Source organism: Oryctolagus cuniculus, chromosome X (genome assembly GCF_051225735.1).
Source record: "Oryctolagus cuniculus isolate XC-2025 breed Fujian yellow rabbit chromosome X, ASM5122573v1, whole genome shotgun sequence".
Taxonomy (NCBI): domain Eukaryota; kingdom Metazoa; phylum Chordata; class Mammalia; order Lagomorpha; family Leporidae; genus Oryctolagus; species Oryctolagus cuniculus.
In genome coordinates, this window is record NC_142888.1 from 2,669,249 (window position 1) to 2,691,147 (window position 21,899).

General features: G+C 41.5%; 1 protein-coding gene across 2 annotated transcripts in view; it reads left to right on the forward strand.

The window, feature by feature from the left end:
* The window catches only part of TXLNG (taxilin gamma), a 60,619-nt gene that overhangs the window by 27,292 nt on the left and 11,428 nt on the right, over positions 1-21,899 (forward strand). For both annotated transcript variants that reach the window (XM_002719921.5, XM_089324953.1), the window contains exons 2-6: positions 1,819-2,119; positions 5,701-5,792; positions 13,359-13,529; positions 16,086-16,280; positions 20,895-21,014. In XM_002719921.5, the coding sequence (XP_002719967.1) occupies positions 1,819-2,119; positions 5,701-5,792; positions 13,359-13,529; positions 16,086-16,280; positions 20,895-21,014 (879 nt within the window). The remainder of the gene's footprint in view (positions 1-1,818; positions 2,120-5,700; positions 5,793-13,358; positions 13,530-16,085; positions 16,281-20,894; positions 21,015-21,899) is intronic.

The following is a 21,899-nucleotide window of genomic DNA, read 5'->3' on the forward strand; positions in this document are numbered from 1 at the left end:
GAAATCTAATCTGCTTTCCCATTATTTTTTGAAAGTAGCTTTTGTCTACTTATGACAGGAAGATAATTAGACACTTTCTCCCCTCAGGTATATTCTTCAGAAAAGGAAGAAGCCATCTTTCATATAGGGAAGAAATGTACAGAATTTACATTTGTGCCACATCGTATGACCAAGTAGTTTTACCCAGGTGAAAAACCTCATATAAATAGAGTTAACAATATGAGTAAGGTAAAAGTTATGATTCCAGAATAAGATTTTAGAAGAAATGCCTCTGTACTATTTGTATTAGTTAGGTTTATAAGAGATGCTCAAAATACCAGTCTCAAAATTTCTGTGGCTTAACATGAGAAGAGTTGATTTCTTCTTCACCTTGTAGTCCAGTATGGATTTTTTGTTTGTTTGTAGGTAGGAGGATTTGCTTGTATGTACATGGATTTAGGGGCCCCGACTGGTTGCATCTTGTGGCTGTCCCATCCCTTGGGGTCTTGGAGACTTTTTTTTTAAAGAGATTTATTTATTTATTTGAAAGAGTTACACAGAGAGAGGAGTAGCAGAGAAAGTCTTCCATCCACTGGTTCACTCCCCAATTGGCCTCAATGGCCAGAGCTGTGCCGACCCAAAGCAAGGAGCCAGGAGCTTCTTCTGGGTCTCCTACGTGGGTGCCGGGGTCCAAGGACTTGGGCCATCCTCCACCCTCCCAGGCCACAGCAGAGAGCTGGATTGGAAGTTGAGCAGCCAGGACTCAAACCGGTGCCCGTATGAGATGCCAGCACTACAGGCAGCTGCTTTACCCATTATGCCACAGTGCTGGGCCCCCTTGGAGACTTGTGCATTCACTCAGCATGGGGATAAGATGGTAGAGAAAGAATGTATACTTCTAAGAGTAGCTTGCTGCAGAAGGGACTGTCATTGCCTCTGCTCACGTTCCCTTTTGTGGGAACTTCACATAGCGGTCCTACCTAGATGTAGGGGGATGGGAGATGTAGTGCCTACCTGGGTGCTTGTCCTTTTGGTAGGTAGGTAGCTAGCTATCCTGGAAGATAAGACAGGAGTAATTAATGCTCATTACCTTGGGACAACTCAACTTCTGTTAGGTCCCAATTATTATTTTAAATTATAGAATCACGAAAATTTTTTAAAATTTTGAGAGGCACAGATATATATATATATACAGATTATATATATATATGCACACACAACACACATACATATATATATCTGTGCCTCTCAAATAATACACACACACACACAAACACACACAGGTCTCTCATCCATTGGTTCACTCCCCAAATGCCTACAACAGCTAGGGCTAGATTAGGTTAAAGTCAGGAGCCCAGAATTCATTATGGGTCTCCCATGAGAGTGGCAGGGTCCCAAGTACTTGACATCACTTGGTGCCTTCCAGGGTGTATATGAACAGGAAGCTGGTATTGCAAGCAGAGCCAGGACTCAAACCCAGGTTCTGTGATATGGTATATGGGCATCTCAAATAAGGGCTTGACCACTGTGCCAATGCCTGATTTAGGCGCTAATTATTTCAAGTGGTGAACTTTCATAGGGAAGTCAATTTAGATTCATGATTAACTGGGACTTCTTACCTCCTTTGGTATTACTTAGTTATATGACTTGTTTTAACTTTAATTTTCTTATTTATAGTTAGGTCATCTCTCAGTGATACTGAGAAACTGCCACATTTACGTTATTTTGCAAACTACTGAGGAAGAAAAAAAGCTGTCATGCTGTGATGTGCCATTGGTGCAAACATTGATTATATTTGATTTAACCCCTTCTCCCATCTTTTTGTTCCCCTCCCTCTAGTTTGAAATTGGCACAATGGAAGAAGCTGGAATTTGTGGGCTAGGGGTGAAAGCAGATATGTTGTGTAACTCTCAGTCAAATGATATTCTTCAACATCAAGACTCAAATTGTGGCACAAGTAACAAGCATTCATTGGAAGAGGATGAAGGCAGTGACTTTATAACAAAGAACAGGAATTTGGTGGGCCCAGCCTACTGCACGCAAGAGTCAAGAGAGGAAATTCCTGGGCGAGAAGCTCGAACAGATCCCCCTGATGGTCAGCAAGATTCAGAGTGCAACAGGAACAAAGAAAAAACCTTAGGTAATATTCTTTCTTGGTAGTTGGGTATTTTCATGCACTGCTCATTTTATTCCTGTTTTGTGCAGCACAGATGATTATGAACATAGCCAGTTTGGAGGTTCCTACTAATACACCTGTTATCTTTGGTGAGGTGGGTCTGCTGTCTGCTGTGGTTATGTGCAGGAGGCAAGCACAACAGAGTAGAAAGCCTAGTCATTGCTAAATAACCAGGAATTAGTTTTTTTGAAAAGATTTGGGTCCAGTTTGACAGAAGTGGGGTTTGACCTGCCTTGATTGCATCTTTAATGTAGTCTGTCTGAAAAATAACTGAAAACTATATATTAATTTGATAGTTATTAAAAAATGAAGCACATAATGTTATATAACAACATAATGTTATATAACAATATAATGTTATCTATAATTCACAAAGTAGGTTAAGGCTGCCCTTCAAGGATAGTTTGAGATTTAGGACTAGGGATGTGATATGTTAAATGTCATCAAAGAAGTTTGATTCCCCCTCCTTGCTATTTAAAATATTTATTTATTTATTTGAAAGGCAGAATTATAGAGAGAGAATCTTTCATCTGATGGTTCACTCCTCAAATGGCTGCAGTGGCTGGGACTGAGCCAAGCTGAAGCCAGGAGCCTGGAACTCCATTCAGGTCTCCTATGTGCAGGGGCCCAAGCACTTGGGCCATCTTCTACTGCTTTCCCAGGTCTATTAGTAGGCAGCTAGATCCAAAGTGGAGCAGCCAAGACTAGTATCAGCACCCATGTGGGATGCTGGTGTTGCAGGCAGTGGCATACCTGCTGTGCCACAACACTGGTCCCCAAACTCCCTTTTATTTTAGCCTTACTAAAACTAATCCGAAACTGCCTATTTCTTATGTTTATTATACCCAAGATTTACAGGTTTGATTTGTGTGGTTTTCTATGTGACTGAAAGTTGGAATTATCTTTCTTATTAAATTCATTTTCATCTACCCTGGAAAAGGTAAAAATATATATGAATATGAGAAAATAATTCTAATTCCTTATAAACCAGATTTCTTCACATAATGTTACCATGTGACCAAGAAATTCTGTTTCTAGGAATATACCCAAGAGGATTGAAAATGAATCCACACTCTTTATAGTAATAAAAAAAATTCTTAAAAGGGAAAAAAAAAAAGAAAAAGACTTCACACAGAAGCATATACACAAATGTTTGAATGTTCCTAGCAGCATTATTGGTAACAGCTAAAAAGTGAAAACAACACAAATATCTACCAGCTGATGAATGGATAAGTAAATTGCCTGTCTATTTGATAGAATATTACTGAGCCATAAAAATGAATGGAGCACTGATTCATCCCATGTGGACGAACCTTGAAAATATTTTGCAAAGTGAAAAAGCTAAATACAAAAGGTCTGTGTTGGATGATTCCATTTTTTTTTTTTTTTTTTGATAGGCAGAGTGGACAGTGAGAGAGAGAGACAGAGAGAGAAAGGTCTTCCTTTGCCGTTGGTTCACCCTCTAATGGCCGCCGCTGCAGCCGGCGCACCGCGCTGATCCGATGGCAGGAGCCAGGATCCAGGTGCTTTTCCTGGTCTCCCATGGGGTGCAGGGCCCAAGCACCTGGGCCATCCTCCACTGCACTCCCTGGCCATAGCAGAGAGCTGGCCTGGAAGAGGGGCAACCGGGACAGAATCCGGCGCCCCGACTGGGACTAGAACCCGGTGTGCCGGCGCCGCAAGGTGGAGGATTAGCCTATTGAGCCACGGCGCCGGCTAGGATGATTCCATTTTTATGAAATGTCCATGGCCGGTGCCACGGCTCACTTGGCTAATCTTCCGCCTGCGGCGCCGGCACCCCAGGTTCTAGTCCTGGTTGGGGTACCGGATTCTGTCCCAGTCGCTCCTCTTCCAGTCCAGCTCTCTGCTGTGGCCTGGTGAGGCAGTGGAGGATGGCCCAAGTGCTTGGGCCCTGCACCTGCATGGGAGACCAGGAGGAGGCACCTGGGTCCTGGCTTCGGATCAGCGCAGCAGGCCGGCCGCAGCGGCCATTTGGGGGTGAACCGATGGAAAGGAAGAAAAAAAAAAGATATGTCCAGAATTGGCAAATCCAATTAGACAGAAAGTAGATTTGTGGTCGCAAGAGCTGGGGAACATGGGAGAATGAGGAGTGACTATTTATAGATCTTAGTTCATTTTGGGGTGATAAAAATGTTCTAGAATTAGTGGTGGTTGCATAGCTATGTGAATATACTAAATTGTATATATACTTTAAAAGGATGAATTGTATAGTGAGTAAATTCTATCAATTAAAAACATTGTATTTGAGTTTTAAAATTGTCATAAAGTTGTAAATTGTAGTTATTTCTGGTCATATTTAATAAAGTTAAATTATCTCTTAAAGTTCTTATTAACCTTGAGCTGAATGCCAGCAGGTTTTTTTTTTTTAGTAAGATTTTGTGTTGATAAAAAGGTACTGTTTTTAAAACTTTTTTTTTTTGACTTGGAAGGCAGAGAGAGAGATCACCCATTTGCTGGTTCACTCACCAAGTGCCCATAATAGCCAGGCTATGCCAGGCCAAGCCAAAGTCAGGAGCCAGGAGCCAGGAACTCAGTCCAAGTCTCCCACATTGGATGGCAGGGACTTAACCACTTGAGTTATCACCTGCTGCCTCCCAGAGTGCACACTAGCAGAAAGCTGGAATTGGGAATGGAGCCAGGACTTGAACTCCCACACTCTGATATGGCTGCCAAGGGACATCTTTACAACTGTGCCAAACACTTGCCTGAAATAGTATTTTTTGAAGTCAGCCTACCTTCCCCCCCCCATAGCAGTCCGTATAGCAGATACTAAAGTCATTTTAAGATAGGAATTTTAATGAAATACCTTACATATAAGAGTGAACATTTCAAAAAATAAAAATGATTCCTGCCACCTAGCTTAATAAATAAAATGTTAACAACTTACTTGAAACTTGAAACACTATTTGTCTATTCCTATCTCAGCCACCTGCTTCTCCGTGCTGCTGAAGTCCTTAAAATACTGTTGAAGCTCTTTTCTCCAAGGAAAGAACTATCTTGTCATTCCTTTATGTGCATTAACCTTGGGTAATACATGGAATATGTTCAGTAAGTCATCAGAAAATCATGTTATTTAAATTGTTCTTAGGAAAAGATATGTCACTGGTACTTATGTACATCTTAGATAGGCAAAATGTAATACCAATTGAAACTCCTTTTGAACTTCTTTAGTTGAACTTGGTCAGGAGGAAACTTTTAAAATTTTTCTCTGCCCTTTGAAACTTGCGCTTTGTCTCAACTTGGACATCAGTGGATAGGCAAGGGAATTTTTAAGCCTTCAACAAGAGTTCTTATAAATAGCTAGCAGTGTTGGTGAAGAAATTAGGGGAGGAGCTGGGGAAAGGAGGGAGACTTGTTCAGTCAGAATTCAAAAATAGCTTTCTTAATTGAACTGGATAAATCTCATTTCTAGTTATTAAGTATAAATTATTTTACTTTGGATGTCAGAACATGGAAAATGTTAGTCGAAGTCACAGGTTAAATTTGATCTTCTGGGACTTATTTCTTATCTTGTTAATCATCAGGAAAAGAAGTTTTATTACTGATGCAAGCCCTAAACACCCTTTCAACCCCAGAAGAGAAGTTGGCAGCTCTCTGTAAGAAATATGCTGATCTTGTGAGTATTAAGTCAAGGGTACAAGGGCAATGTAAAATACAGCAGAATGTATATGTGCTTGATAAACTTTTTTAAAGTATAAATTTGATACAGCTTTAAATGTAAAATTATATTTTATTTCAAAACTGAATGGATGAATCTGATGTCTTGGGGGCTTTTTGTTGGTTGCATACTTTTATTTTCCAAGATTATTTATAGAGAACTTTTTAATGCTAAGATGTGGCATAGGTTTTCTAAAAATCAGTTGTAGAGTATTTCTAAGTCAGCCTTTTCATTGCTGTGTTGTGATGCCTTAGCGATGCCAGTCAGTTGGGTGTTTAGTGGTTCCTGTATTTAACTTTTCCTAATAGAGATAAAAGCTGTAACCATTTTGATTGAAATTGTGAGTTAGAGAAAGTCTACTAAAATAGTACTATCTCAGAAAATGCTATTTTACATTTACTATGTGCCATGTATTCTTTTTCCTATCTTCCAAAGCAATTGACCTCATTGAAGAGTTTGTTCTGTATATGTGTTAATTCAAGTAGTGGTAATTATCTTTTTGGTATTATGAAAGCAGTCTCAATCTGGAAGCCCTTTCATCCTATTTAAGTTGAATGGGAAAATCATAGAATTATCTGAAGGAAAAATTGTGGGAAATTTATAGAATAAATGGTTCTAATGATTGCCTTTTGTGAAATACTTAGATGAAGCATCCTTTAGAAGTTTGATGTATCTTCAGTGTATTTTCTTCTGTTATTAAAGCAGTTATTCATATTACAACCCCTTACTTTTTATCAGTGGCCAGCTCTTAAGCATGAATTCTATTTGTTACTCGAAGAATGACAGTTACTTACTTTTCCCTTAGTTGATACAGTGGTCCATGTATATCCCATTTAGCTGGCATTCAACACCTTGTATTTGGAGCAATAGACAATCCAGTGAAAATGGCCTACAAGAGTCATAAATGCAAAGGTGGCAGAAAACAGTGTGGTTGGATTGCTGGCTTCAGGGCATGAGTACTTCCACTGGCTGTATATGAGGAGAATCAGGCTAGAATTGGTGGAAAAAAAGGAAGAAAAGGACAAAAGACTAAAAAAAGAATCAGAAAATACTGTGTAGAAGGTTAGGCACCTGACCCAGTGATATAACAACAGACAGGTATGCGTGGGTTAGAAGAAAGAGCAAAAAAATAGTCATCTGGGGCAGTTCTTTTCAGACACGCAGTCATCACAACTTTTATTAAAATGCACTAGGTCTGGGTCAAGGCCTGAGACTGTGCATTTTAGAAAACTTCAGATGATGAGGCTGCTGCCAGACCTTGGACCCCATTTTTAAGTATCAAGGGTATATATAGGGTATTTCTATTTGTGGCTTTTAATTATGTTTGTGTGTGTGTGTGGATATGGTTATGAGTAAACTCTATAGATTTGTGCTGAACATATGAAAAATGGAACGGCTACTATTTTTAGAAAGTGTTCTGAAGCTTTATTTCTTGAAACAGCACTCACTCTGTTTAAAAGGTAGAGTATAGGTTACATGGCAGTGAGACCATGAAAGGGAATAGCTTTTTCTTTTTTTAATAATTCTTTTTTTTAAAGACCTTTATTTTTTTAAGATTTATTTTATTTATTTGAAAGACAGAGTTACAGAGTGAGGTGGACAGAGAGAGAGGTCTTCCTTCTGCTGGTTCACTCCCCAGATGACCGCAATGGCCAGAGCTGTGCCGATCCGAAGCCAGGAGCCAGGAGTTCCTCCGGGCCTCCCATGCGGGTGCAGGGGCCCAAGGACTTGGGCCATCCTTTATTGCTTTCCCAGGCCACAGCAGAGAGCTGGATCGGAAGAGGAGCAGCCAGGACTAGAACCGGCACCCATATGGGATGCTGGGGCTGCAGGTGGTGGCTTTACCTGCTATGCCACAGCACCAGCTCCGGGAACAGCTTTTTCCTAAGATTTATTCCAAGACTTCTGTTCTGCCATCACTATCCTCTGCCCTTTTATGACTTTATCATTTTACATTACTGTGCTTGTTGTATTCGTGTATGTGTGTGTGTGTGTGTGTGTATATATATATATATAACTATTCTGTAGAACAAATGCGGTGGAGTCCTGTGTGTTGTATTTAGGATTGTCCATTGGGAGACCTTGTGGTCACCACATTCAATAGATCATATAGGTTCATCAAATTGTAGCATTTTGCTTTTAGGTGTGGATACTGTTAACATCCTTAAATACTTTATAATGCTGTTCTTTCTCCTTCTGTAATCAGTTTGTGTAGGTTATTATAGTGTAATCCTAAATCTTAATATTTGGTTGGGTAGATATATTGTCCATTTTGTCAGAAGTATCTTGACAACTCTTTACTCTATAAATATTAGATTCGGCTTAGTTCCAGTGAGGGATAGGAGGGGGACACCGTTTAGAATTTTTTTTTTTAAGATTTCTTTATTTTTACTTAAAAGTCAGTTACACACAGAGGGAAGGAGCGGCAGAGAGAGGTCAGTCTTCGATCTGCTGGTTCACTCCCCAACTGGCCGCAATGGCTGGAGCTCCACCGATCTGAAGCCAGGAGCCAGGAGCTTCTTCTGGGTCTCTTGGGCAGATGCAGGGGCCTAAGGACATGGGCCATCTTCCACTCCTTTCCCAGGCCATAGCAGAGAGCTGGATCAGAAATAGAGCAGCCGGGACTTGAACAGACTTGAACCGGCACCCATATGGGATACCCGAACTGCCGGTGGCGGCTTCACTTGCTATGCCAAAGTGCAGGCCCCGCATTTAGGATTTCAAAGAGCATTTTATAGAATCTATAGATTGTTGGCAGTGGGGGATAGGGATTGTCATTCTGATGATGTTAGTGGAATTTTAAAAAATGGTTATCCTTAATGGGGAAAAAAATGAAATTAGATTCTTACTGTATGCAGTCAGTAATTACAAATGGATTAAGGGCTCAGCGGTCAAAAATTAAACTTTAAAAGTTATAGATTATTTAGATATATTAATAGGTAAATATCCTTGGGTTAAGGAAGTATTTTTATGATATTAAAAATACCGTGAGAAAAGATTGCACAAATTGGCTTTATTGCAGTTAAGACTTCTCTTCATCAAAGATACCTTCAAAGAAAGTGAGAAGACACCACAAACTAGGTAGAATGTATTTCCAAAAGATATAACCATTAGGGTTAATATCAATAATAGTTTATTAAATTTTTTTAAAAAGATTTATTTATTTTGGAGGCAGAGTTACAGACAAAGAGGAAGAGGCAGAGAAAGAGGTCTTCCATCCGCTGGTTTGCTCCTCAAATGGCCACAATGGCTTGAGCTGGGCCAGTCTGAAACCAGGAGCCAGGAGGTTCTTCTGGGTGCGGGTGCAGAGGCCTAAGCACTTGGTCCATCCTCCACTGCTTTCCCAAGCCATAGCAGAGAGCTGGATTGGAAGAGCAGCCAGGACACGAACCAGCACCCATATTGGATGCTAGCGCTGCACGCGGAGGCTTAACCTACTGTGCCACAGCACCAGCCCCAGCTTTTATTTTTTAAAATATTTATTTATTTGAATGACAGAGTGACAGAGAGAAAGAGATCTTACATCTACTGCTTCCCTCCCCAAATGACTGTAATGGCAAGGTCTGAACCAGACCAAAGCCAGGAGCCAGGAACTCTAGCCTCATCTCCCACAAGGTGGCAAGGGACCAGGTATTTGGGCTATCTTCTGCTGCCTTCCCCAAGTGCATTCACAAGAAGCTTGTGTAAGAAGTGGAGGTGCTGGGACTCGAACTAGCACTCCAATGTGGGATGTCGGTGGCGCAAGCTGCACCTTAAGCTGCTGTGCCACAACACCAGCCCCTAAGTATCAAGAATATCTAAAGGATACCAACAAGTGAATACAAAAAGAACAAATAATCCAGTGAAAAGTTGGACAGTAGACAAGAGATACCCTAACACACAGGCCCATAAATACAGAAAGAGATGTTTTATAATCGAGTGATTAGGGAAATGCCAGTCAAGATCACAATGAGATGACAGTTTAGATCCACTGTAGTAACATAAATTAAGAAACCTGATCATACTATGTTTTGGAGAGGATGTAGCTCTAGTGGTGTTGGGAATATAAATTTGCCAGTCACTGTGGAAAATAATTTGGGTTGTCATTTGAAATTGAACATTCAGAAATTGCCTGGTATAACCCCAGTTCTAGGTAACTTTTGCATGCATATACCAAGAAACACAAGTGCGAATGTTCATAGCACTGTAATAAAACTGGGAAACAACCCAAACGCTCACTGACATAGAAGAGATCAATAAAGTGTGATTTTGTGCATGTGGTATGTTTTTAAAAAGTGGAATATTGCATGTAGGTTAAGTTCAGCTGAAGTCTAGTTTTGTGTTATCCATAAACTAAAAACGGGTTTAACATTTTAAAACTGTTTCTTAAAAATAAGAATATGTGGGGGCCAGCGCCATGGTGCAGGTTAATCCTCTGCCTGCGATGCTGGCATCCCATATGGGCATTGGTTCAAGACCCGGCTGCTCCACTTCCAGTCCAGCTCTCTGCTATGGCCTGAGGAAGCAGTAGAAGATGGTCCAAGTCCTTGGGCCCCTGCACCTGCATGGGAGACCCAGAAAAAGCGCCTGGCTCCTGGCTTCGGATCTGCACAGCTCCGGCTGTTGCGGCCATTTGGAGAGTGAACCAATGGACAGCAGACCTTTCTCTTTCTCTCCCTCTCACTATCTGTAACTCTCTCAAATAAAATAAATAAAATCTAAAAAAAAAAATGTGACAAGGATCAAATGTGGTATATGATGCCTGAAGTATTTACTTGCTGGCTCTTTATAGAAGCAGTTTGCTAAGCCCCAGTCTTTATCTATGTACCAACAATATGGGTGAGTCCTAGCAATATAATGGAGCATTGGTTGTCCAGGACAAAAGCTATCAGCTACATGTGGCTGTTTCAGTTTAGATTAATGTAAATTAAAGAAAAAAATATTCCTCAGTTTCACTAGCCAAAAGTAAAACCAATTAAAAACAAAAACACACAGAAGAAATAAAGTAACATAACAAGGAAAGCAAAGGAGTGATGAACACAGGCTTCAGGATGTGGTACCCAGAGTCAAGGAAGGCAGGGGAGCCACACACTCAGGTGAAGCCACAGCTGGTTATGTGCAGAACCTACAGCCTTTTAAACTGTGCTGCTGGCACAGTTCATAGTAAGATTACAACATTGTGGTTATGCAAAAACAATGAGTTTTCCTGTCAGAAATGCAGTGTAGTTATTTTTAAAATCTAAGCATACTGCCTATAAGGATGCTTGATGTTTTCATTGGCCACAAGATGTCACTCTTGCTCTTGAAATTGTGACTCAGCATCATTTCTGATCTGTCAAAGCTTTATTGAAAAGTTAGCATGGCTGCCTTCTTATCTGTTAGTGTTGATTTAACCTTGAAATAGATTCATTTGTTCCAAATGTAAAATTGCAGTCATTCTTCTCACAAAGAACCTTCTGAGCACTGCTTATGGAGTTCTGAATTCTGATAACCCTTTCAGTGCAATAACCTGTGGATGTTATTTTAGAAAAATAAAACCTGATGGTTTTGATTCCTGAAGCATCAGCATTCATTCATTCATTCATTCATTCCTTTATTTATTTATTTATTTTGACAGGCAGAGTGGACATTGAGAGAGAGAGAGACAGAGAGAAAGGTCTTCCTTTGCCATTGGTTCACCCTCCAATGGCCGCCGCGGCCGGCGCACCGCTGATCTGATGGCAGGAGCCAGGTGCTTCTCCTGGTCTCCCATGGGGTGCAGGGCCCAAGCACCTGGGCCATCCTCCACTGCCTTCCCGGGCCACAGCAGAGAGCTGGCCTGGAAGAGGGGCAACCGGGACAGAATCCGGCGCCCCGACCGGGACTAGAACCCGGTGTGCCAGCGCCACAGGCAGAGGATTAGCCTAGTGAGCCGCGGCGCCGGCCAGCATTTCTTTAAATAAGAAAAGAAGCACAAAGCACAGTAAACCCATATTTTAGATTTGGATTTCAGCAGGTCTTTTTTTTTTTTTTCTTTTTTAAAGATGGCTGCTCACTTTGGCCTGATGTCTTTTTTTTTTTTTTCTTTTTTAAAGATGGCTGCTCACTTTGGCCTGATGTCTTTTTTTTTTTTTAAGATTTATTTTTATTTATTTGAAGGTCAGAGTTAGAAAGAGAGGTAGAGACAGAGAGGGAGAGGTCTTCCAGCTACTGGTTTACTCCCCAGATGGCTGCAATGAACAGGGAGGGGCCAGGCAAAAGCCAGGAGCTAGGAGTTTCTTCCAGGTCTCCCATGTCGGTGCATAGGCTATAGCACTTGGGCCATCTTCTACTGCTTTCCCAGGCATATTGCAGGGAGCTAGATCAGAAATAGAGCAGCCAAGAGTTGAACTGGTACACATATGGAATGCTGGGGCTTTAACCTGCTGCACCACAGTGCTGGCCTTTCAGCATGTTTTTTTTTTTTTTTTTTTTTTTTTGACAGAGTGGACAGTGAGAGAGAGAGACAGAGAGAAAGGTCTTCCTTTGCCGTTGGTTCACCCTCCATTGGCCGCTGCGGCTGGTGCGCTGCGCTGATCCGATGGCAGGAGCCAGGTACTTATCCTGGTCTCCCATGGGGTGCAGGGCCCAAGCACCTGGGCCATCCTCCACTGCACTCCCTGGCCACAGCAGAGAGCTGGCCTGGAAGAGGGGCAACCGGGACAGAATCCGGCGCCCCGACCAGGACTAGAACCTGGTGTGCCGGCGCCGCAAGGCGGAGGATTAGCCTAGTGAGCCGTGGCGCTGGCCCCTTCAGCATGTTTTTTAATAGGAAGGAAATGTCTGGATATTCACCCAGCAAACAGCAATTCAGGACATTCCTGGCTTTACAACTTAGTTGGTCCTGGTCTTCGACATTGGAGTAGGTTTCAACCGGGACAGGAGTTAGTTAGTTCGTTTTTCCCAAGGATAAAACACAGAATACGTGGACAGCATTGCCAGTAGGCCTCAGGAAACTTCTGGGGCAAGAGTTATCCAGTGAAGGGTATCTTCTGTTCAACAAAACAGAGCTGTGGCTGGGAACTGGGGACCCCGCACTACCTGTGAGTCATTGAGTTGAAACCAGGAAGAGCCGAGATCAGTGCCTGCAGTCAGGCAAGGTGGCAAAACTGAGCACTCCAACTTACGATGGAAGTCAAGAATGCCAATGGTTAAGGCTGCTAGGTTCAAATCCATACTTCAGTGTATACCAGTTAGGGAATCTTAGGTGGTTTGTTAATGTCTCTGGGGTGATAAATTTCTTCTGTAAAACTTGAATAATAAAGAGTTGTTATTAAAAGAATATGTAAGAGGCAAGAAAACAAGATTTTTCCCCCATTACCCTAAGTTTGCTTATTTTCCTGTCACGTTGGAAAACAGAGGAGAGAGTTGGTGGTGTGCTATGGCATGAAATAATTTAAATGAACTATTAGACTATCGTTTTTGGCTTTTTAAAAATGTGCTCCGTAGCTCTTATTGTAATTCTTCCAGCCATAACTCTGAGGTTTTTCTTGTACTTCCTAAATGAAAAGTGCTTGTCAATTTTAGCTGGAAGAGAGCAGGAATGTTCAGAAGCAAATGAAGATTCTGCAGAAGAAGCAAGCCCAGATTGTGAAGGAGAAAGTTCACTTGCAAAGTGAACACAGCAAGGCTATCTTGGCAAGAAGCAAGCTAGAATCTCTCTGCAGGGAACTTCAGCGTCACAATAAAACGTTAAAGGTTAGTTGGTTCATTTATCTTTTTCAGGAGATACTTAGCTGGTTTATAATCACCTTGAATATACTTGAAATAAATCCTTGCCTCTATTTGGAGACAGTTACTACCTGCTTTCTGTTTTACTTGGGCTGATGCCACGTGTGAGGTCATTATAAATGTAAGACCAACTCTTCTTCTTCTTTTTAAAAAAAAAAAAAAAAAAAGATTTATTTGAGAGGCAGAGTTACAGAGAGGGAGAGAGAGGTCTTCCATCCACTGGTTCACTCCCTAAACAGCTTTAGTGTGATTGGAGCAGGGCCAATCTACTATGCAACAGTGGAGGCCCCAAGACCAACTCTATATCTTTTCTTTCTTTCTTTGTTTTTTTCCTTAAGCAGACATCTTGTGCTATGATTTTTTTTTACCTTTTTTAAAGATTTATTTATTTATTTGAAAGGCAGAGTTACAGAGAGGCAGAGGCAGAGAGAGAGAGAGATTGATTGCTGGTTCACTCCACAGATGGCCACACTGGCCTTAAGACCAACTCTTTCTACGTAAAGTTTGCCTTTTTATTTAAAGTAAAGCTCTATGGTTACCTCAGACTTGGTCACACGGACTCTAGATGTTTATGCCCAAGGTTCTGCTCTTAGAACTAGGGCTCAGGAGGCTCCAGGTTGCCAGTTTTCTACGAGCACTGATATAGCTGATTATGGCATATGAAAAGCTGCTCAGAAATGAGAAACTAGTAATAGACTGAATCAGAGTGAGTCTTAGAAGGAACTACTCCTGATGAATCTTATGTGGATATCATAGCTGCCATTGCCCATGTACCCTGGCCAACCTCCAGCTGTTGGGTTCCTAGGTATTTTTATTCATTTATTCATTTATTAAATATTTGTTTATTTATTTGAAAGTCAGAGTTACACACAGAGAGGAGAGGCAGAGAGAGAGAGGTCTTCCATCCACTGGTTAACTCCCCAGTTGGCCACAACGGCTGGAGCTGCACTGATCCTAAGCCAGGAGCCAGGAACTTCTGCTTCCCCAGGCCATAGCAGAGAGCTGGATCAGAAGTGGAACAGCCGGGACTCCAGTCGGCATCCATATGGGATGCCAGCGCTGCAGGCAGCAGCTTTACTCGCTATGCCACAGTGCTGGCCCCTTTCATTTATTTTTAATTTTAAATTTATGGGGACTGCTACTGTGGTGCAGTGGGTTAAAGCCCTGGCCTGGGGCGCCAGCATCCCATATGGGCACCAGTTCTAGTTCCGGCTGCTCCTCTTCTGATCCAGCTCTCTGCTATGGCCTGGGAAAGCAGTAGAGGATGGCGCAGGTCCTTGGGCCCCTGCACCCATGTGGGAGACCTAGAAAAGGCTCCTGGCTCTTGGCTTCAGATTGGTGTAGCTCTGGCCGTTGACACCATTTGGGGAGTGAACTATCGGATGGAAGGCCGTTCTCTGTCTATAACTCCACCTGTCAAATAAATAAATAAAATCTTTAAAAATTTTTAAAAATTTATTTTATTTATTTGAAAGAGATTTTCCATCTACTGGTTAATATTGCTGCACCTCTAAGTACTTGGAGTAGCCAGGGCTGGGCCAGGCCAGAGCCAGGAGCCCAAAATTTCATCCAGGTCTCCCACATGGGTGGCAGGGATCCAGGTACTTGAAGCATCATTCACTGCCTCTCAGGTTGCACATTAGCAGAAAGCAGTATCGAAAATGGAGATGGGACTGGAACCAGGCATCCATGTGTGAGATGCAGAAGTCCCAAGCAATGACTTAACAACTCTAGCATATGCCTACCCTGCTAGGTACTTTGAAAATTGCATTTGTACCTTGGCTTATTTTAAAGGAAAGCAGAGCAGGTACGCAAAAATAAATTGGTATGAATAGAGGAAAAGGGAGAAAGAGCAGTGCCACAGGCAAGAATGTGCCTCTTATAGTGGGATAGACCTGCCCATGTGTTTAGTTGAAATTGACTTGGAGCAGGATCTCCAATGAAATGCCAACCTCCACCCCAACAAACCTTCAAGGCCGTGGAATCTTTACCTCACATTGCAGCTGTTAATTTCTTTGTTCTTGAACCCTAGGATTTAGATCTTAAAGTTGGTAGCATTTTTTTTCCCAGAACAAATCAACATTTTAATCAAGTGGTAACTGTTCAGTCATGTAAAGGGCTTTTGACACTTGTATCCTAGCAAGAGTTGAAAGTAAGTTTTCTGCAATGAAGATTCCATTTGTTCCTTCCTCTAGAGCATGGAAAGTGTAATTCAGGTATCAAGCTAGCAAGGAGGGGACTGGCTGCCTGGAGAAGCCCCTTCCTTGTATTTCAGTACAGCGAATTTTCCACAGCCCTGCAACACTTACTTTATAGCAGGAAAGTTTATATCTCTCCAATATTCTACTTAGGCAAAGGTTCTTTGCTGTAAATGAGAACCTTCCAGTCATAAGTTAGGGGGAGAAACTGAAGTTCAAAAGCAGCACTTGGGCCTATAGGAAATGAATACCAATTGCAGCAGCTTTTTTCGTGAACATTTTCTCTGTGGGCCTATATAATTAACAAATTATTTTGGATAATAAGGAGGAAAATGTGCAGCAGGCACGAGAGGAAGAGGAACGGCGTAAAGAAGCAACTGCACATTTCCAGATGACTTTAAATGAAATCCAAGCCCAGCTGGAACAACATGACATACACAACGCCAAACTCCGACAGGAGAATATTGAACTGGGAGAGAAGCTGAAGAAGCTCATTGAACAGTATGCACTGAGGGAAGAGGTAACAGTGTTTGGTTTGCATTAGCAGAAACGTCACCATTCACTATTAAAGCAAAACTGCTGTCACAGGATGTTTAAAATGGGAGTAGAGAATGCCCAGCTTGTGGGCTGTATAAGGCCTGTGAAGTAATTTGGTCTGGCCATGCCGAGACAACTACAGGCAGGACTTGTAATTCAATAAATCTATTGCAGGCTCATTTTTAATGTGATAATTTTGTTTGGGCTATAAATACCCAAGTGGCCCTTGGCAGAAAAACCACCTGTTTTATAACTTTGTATTGGCGTACTAGAGATCACTAGTTGATTATGAAAGAATCAAGCATCACAATCAGAAACATTAATTGGGGTCCTCATTTGAAGGGCCAGGAATTGCTGGATTTGGAGAGGTAAGGTAATTTTTAGCAGTCATGTTAAATACTACTTATCTTCCGTGTGAAAGATTGTGCTTTTAGCGTACAGATTATTTTTCCTTACCCAGACTAATGAATAAATATTTGCCCCCAGAATACCCCATATCTCAGACATCTGTGGTAATCACACTTTTTTTCAGATTTAGTTTTTTTTAAAATGGGCATTTTATACTGTTTGAGAGGAAAAAAGAACCTGCTTCTCACATCACACGTAACAGCATTGAAGTAAAAAGTATACTGAAGGGATCCATGGCTGTTGATCTTGCCCATTGCTCTCCATTAAGACTTCTACACATTTTTTTAAAGATTTATTTATTTATTTGAAAGTCAGACTTAAACAGAGAAAGGAGGAAAGGTGGGGGGGGGGGAGGGGTCTTCCATCTGCTGGTTCACTCCCTAGTTGGCTACAATGGTCAGAGCTGTGCTGGTCCAAAGCCAGTAGCCAGGAGCTTCTGTGTCTCCCATGTGGGTACAGGGGACCAAGGATTTGGGCCACCTTCTACTTCTTTTCCAGGCCATATAGCAGAGAGCTGGATCGGAACTGGAGCAGCTGGGACTTGAACTGGTGCCCACATGGGATTTTACCACCATATTTACCCTGCACATTACTTTACAAGCTAATCTGGAAAATCTGAGCTGATGTCCAAATAAAAAGCAAATGGGGGAGGGGTGGCGCTGTGGTGTAGTGGGTAAAGGCACCGCCTTCAATGCTGGCATCCCTTATGGGACTGGTACGAGTCCTGGCTGCTCCACTTCTGAACCAGCTCTCTGCTATGGCCTGCGAAAGCAATGGAAGATGGCCCAAGTCATCAACCAGCGGATGGAGGACCTCTCTTTCTCTCTGCCTCTATTTCTCTGTGTATCTCTGACTTTCAAATAAAATAAGAAATTTTTTTTTTGACAGGCAGAGTGGACAGTGAGAGAGAGAGAAAGGTCTTCCTTTGCCGTTGGTTCACCCTCCAATGGCCGCCGCAGCTGGTGCACCGCGCTGATCCGAAGGCAGGAGCCAGGTGCTTCTCCTGGTCTCCCATGGGGTGCAGGGCCCAAGCACTTGGGCCATCCTCCACTGCACTCCCGGGCCACAGCAGAGAGCTGGCCTGGAAGAGGGGCAACCGGGACAGAATCCGGCGCCCCGACCGGGACTAGAACCCGGTGTGCTGGCATCGCATGCAGAGGATTAGCCTAGTGAGCCACGGCGCCGGCCCAAATAAAATAATAAATCTTTAAAAAAAAAAAAAAAGCAAATAGGTCCTAACCTGTTTTTTACAGTTCTTCACTTTTAGAGGTCAGATGGGCAGGGTTAGAAACTTTAGGCATTTTAAAATGTTGCAACTCCTGCCTTTAAAGTTAGTAAAATGTTGTATCCTTTACATACAGAGATGAAAATAGCTGATTAAAATTTAAACGATGACACTTCTGTGTGTTACTTTATCTAGTTTTCAACTCAAATTTTATTTTTTTAGCTTACTATGGAAAATTGCACACTTAAAAAAGAGACTATATTACCCGGCTTCAGCAGGTGAAACCACAGCTTTATCTCTATTCCCCTGGATTATTGTTACGTGAAGCCAAGGAATCATATTACTCCATTGATGGATATTTGGATGTGTGGCTCAAAAAGATAGGGGTTCTGTTTAGCATGACCACAGTACCATTTTCATACCTAAAACATTAATGGTTATTTAATAGTAAATATCTATGTGTTTGCATATGTTCTAGAGATTGTTGAGTTGTTGATTTCTAGTTTCATTCCATTGTGGTCAGAGGTGATTCATGTATGATTTTTATTATTTTGTGAATTTTCTGAAATTTGCTTTTATGGCGTACCCTATGGTCTATTCTAGAGAAAGTTCCATATACAAACACATGGAAACTGAACAACATGATGGTGAATGAACAGTGGGTCATAGAAGAAATCAAAAGAAATAAAAAAACTATTGAATAGGAACAAGTTTTTTTCATACTATTTGTTGAACTCTTAGTATAGAGTTGATCTTTTGTGTATAAAGTTAATTGAAAATATATTTTAGTAAGAAATAATAATGGGAATAGGAAAAGGAGGAAAAAGGATGGGAGGGTGGGTACGGTGGGAAGAATCACTGTGTTCCCAAGTTGTATTTATGAAATGCATGAAGTTTGTATAACTTAAAAGGTTTCTGGAGAAACACACACACACATACACACACCCAAAGAAAAAAATAATATCTAACCATTGTTTACATTTTCATTATTGTCTCCCTTTGTTAAAAAATTATTTGAATCAAGATCCAAATAAAAGCCATCTATTTTACTAGTTTGTCTCAAGTCTCTAAAAATAATAAAGTTTTCCTCTCATTTTTTAAAAAGGTTTATTTTATTTATTTGAAAGAGTTACAGTGAGAGGTAGAGACAGAGAGAAAGGTCTTCCTTCCATTGGATCACTCCCCAAATGCCCGCAACGGCCAGAGCTGTGTCGATCCGAAGCCAGGAGCCAGGTGCTTCTTCCAGGTCTTGCATGTGGGTGCAGGGGCCCAAGGACTTGGGCCATCTTCCACTGCTTTCGCAGGTATAGGAGAGAGCTGGATTGGGAGAGGGGCAGCCGGGACTAGAGCTGGCGTCCATATGGGATGCCAGCGCCACAGGTGGAGGATTAACCTAATGGGCCACAGAGCTGGCCCGTCCTTTGATTTTTTATTCTTGTAGTATATTTTTAAAGAAATTTCTTTCTTCTAGAGCTTTAGAATTTATTCAATCTTAAAATGATTTAGTTTTGTTTAATTGCTTTATTATAGATATAGCAGATTTGAAAATTATATGTTTAAATCATATTGTGAGTCTTACTTTCTATACAAGAGTACATAAAAATTTCATGGAATATAGAATTAAAGTATGTCAATTTTGGTGCAAAGAAATTTAAAATCGAGGGCTGGCATTGTGGCACAGTGGGGTAAACCACCACCTGTGATGCTGGCATCCCATATGGGCACCATTTTGAATCTTGGCTGTTCCACTTCCAGTCCAACTCCCTATTAATGCACTTGGGAAAGCAGCAGAGGATGTCCTAAGTGCTTGGGCTCCTGCCACCCATGTGGGAGACCTAGATGGAACTCATAGCTCCTCATTTCTGCCTGGCCCAGCCCTGGGCATTGCATCCATATGGGGGAGTGAACTAGAAATGGAAGATTTCTCTCTCCCTCTCTCTGTTAACTCTGCCTTTCAAATAAATAAGTAAATCCTTTCTAAAAAATTTTTTGAAGTCCATGCATATAAGAATCTTCAGCAAGTTTATGAAAATGCATATTATGAAAAACTGGATTTCAAAATTTTTTGCACTAAAATAAGCTCATCTGCTTATTTTGTTTTCTGCAAACTTTTGGAAGTACCATTGCAGAATATTCTTTCTTTGGTCAGGATATACTTAATGATCATATTATTTTCAAGTGAACACAAGTCATTTTCTGTGTTCTCTCCATACTTAGACTACTTTCTTACCAACCAGCATTTTCTCCCTCTCACACAGGGTTTTATATCTAGAACAGTTCTACTTCTACAGCTGGAAAATAACGTTCTGATGAATTTATTGAGCATAAATTACCAATTAATAGTTTTGTTTGGAAATAATCAGACTTTTACTAACTGCTTAGTATGTACCATGCACCAAGTGCTTTATTGTTATAGTTTAACCACTGAATTTATATTACAGCCCTGCAAGGTAGGTGTGGTCATCCTCTGGTACAGATGAGGGCACTGACATTTGGCTCAGGGAGGAATTGGCTCAGGACCATGCACTGGCCAAGGTTTGACCTTGGCCATTCCAGCTATCTCATACTATTGCCAGCTGAGAAATTCGGGGCAGTTTAATGGAGAGAATAAAGATGGAATTACATGTGTGTTATATGAGTTTAATAGTTGGCTCTCCTTATCCATCTTTGTCTAGATGTAGTTTGAGCATTGTTTTCAGTGTAGGATAGAAACAAGAAGCACAAAGCTGGTGATGGGGACAGCCCACCTCTGACAGGGCAGTGCTCCTGCAGATGTGTGGCAGTTTGCCAGGTGTTGTGGATTAGCCACTTATGCAAGCACAGGGATAGAAAAACCCAGTTTTCTTGGTCCTAGTTGTAGTAGTAGAAAAACTGGGTAAGCAGGGTGTCATGGCTGGTGCTATTTCCTCCCCATTGTGTTTGTTTCTTCACTAAGTGATAGAAGGAATTTTGCTTTTCCCATAGCATATTGATAAAGTGTTCAAACACAAGGAATTGCAGCAGCAGCTAGTGGATGCCAAACTGCAGCAGACGACACAGCTGATAAAAGAAGCTGATGAAAAGCATCAGAGAGAGAGAGAGTTTGTAAGTTCTATTTCTTTTTTTTAATTATTACCAAAATTGTAACCAAAGCCTTTTAAAACATTTAAACTTATTCTACATTTAATATAGCACCTGTGGCTCACTAGTTGGTTTTGTGGGGGTGGGTGGTGCTGGTGCTGGTGTTAGAAAGCACTTGTCTGTTTATTTAACTCTTTATATAGAATTGGAAAGATTAGAGCAAATTTGCAGAAACTCATGCACTTGTTTGATCTGTGCTTATAATACTTCTCTTCTTGGGTAATGGCTGTCAGGTTCAAGAACTGTGTAAGGATTTAACATTCAACTTTAGCAATCCAGTTTAACATCAAGCTTACCAAACAGAGGTCTCCTATATACGGTTACATTTTGTTTCGTTTTTATTTATTTGAAAGTTGAAGTTAACCAGAGAGAGAGGAGGAGAGGCAGAGAGAGAGAGAGAGACATGTCTTCCATCCGCTGATTCAATCCCCAGTTGGCTGCAACAGCTGAAGCTGTGCTGATCCAAAGCCAGGAGCGTCTTCCAGGTCTCCCACGCAAATTCAGGAGCCCAAGGACTTGGGCCATCTTCACTGCTTTCCCAGGCCATAGCAGAGAACTGGATCTGAAGTGGAGCAGCTGGGACTTGAACCGGTGCCCATATGGGATGCCGGCACTGCAGGCGGCAGCTTTACCCGCTATACCACAGCACCAGCCCCTACATTTTTTAAACAAGTGACTTGGAACTAACCACCCACCCTTGTTCCCTGAGTATGCTCAGGTTGTATTGCCTGTCAGTAACTGAATACAGTAAAATCCCATTGGGTATGTTTATTGAACATATGCAAATTCAACTATATGTTCTTAGCCAAAGAATAAAAGTGAGAATGGTTACAATAATGTGGACTGCTC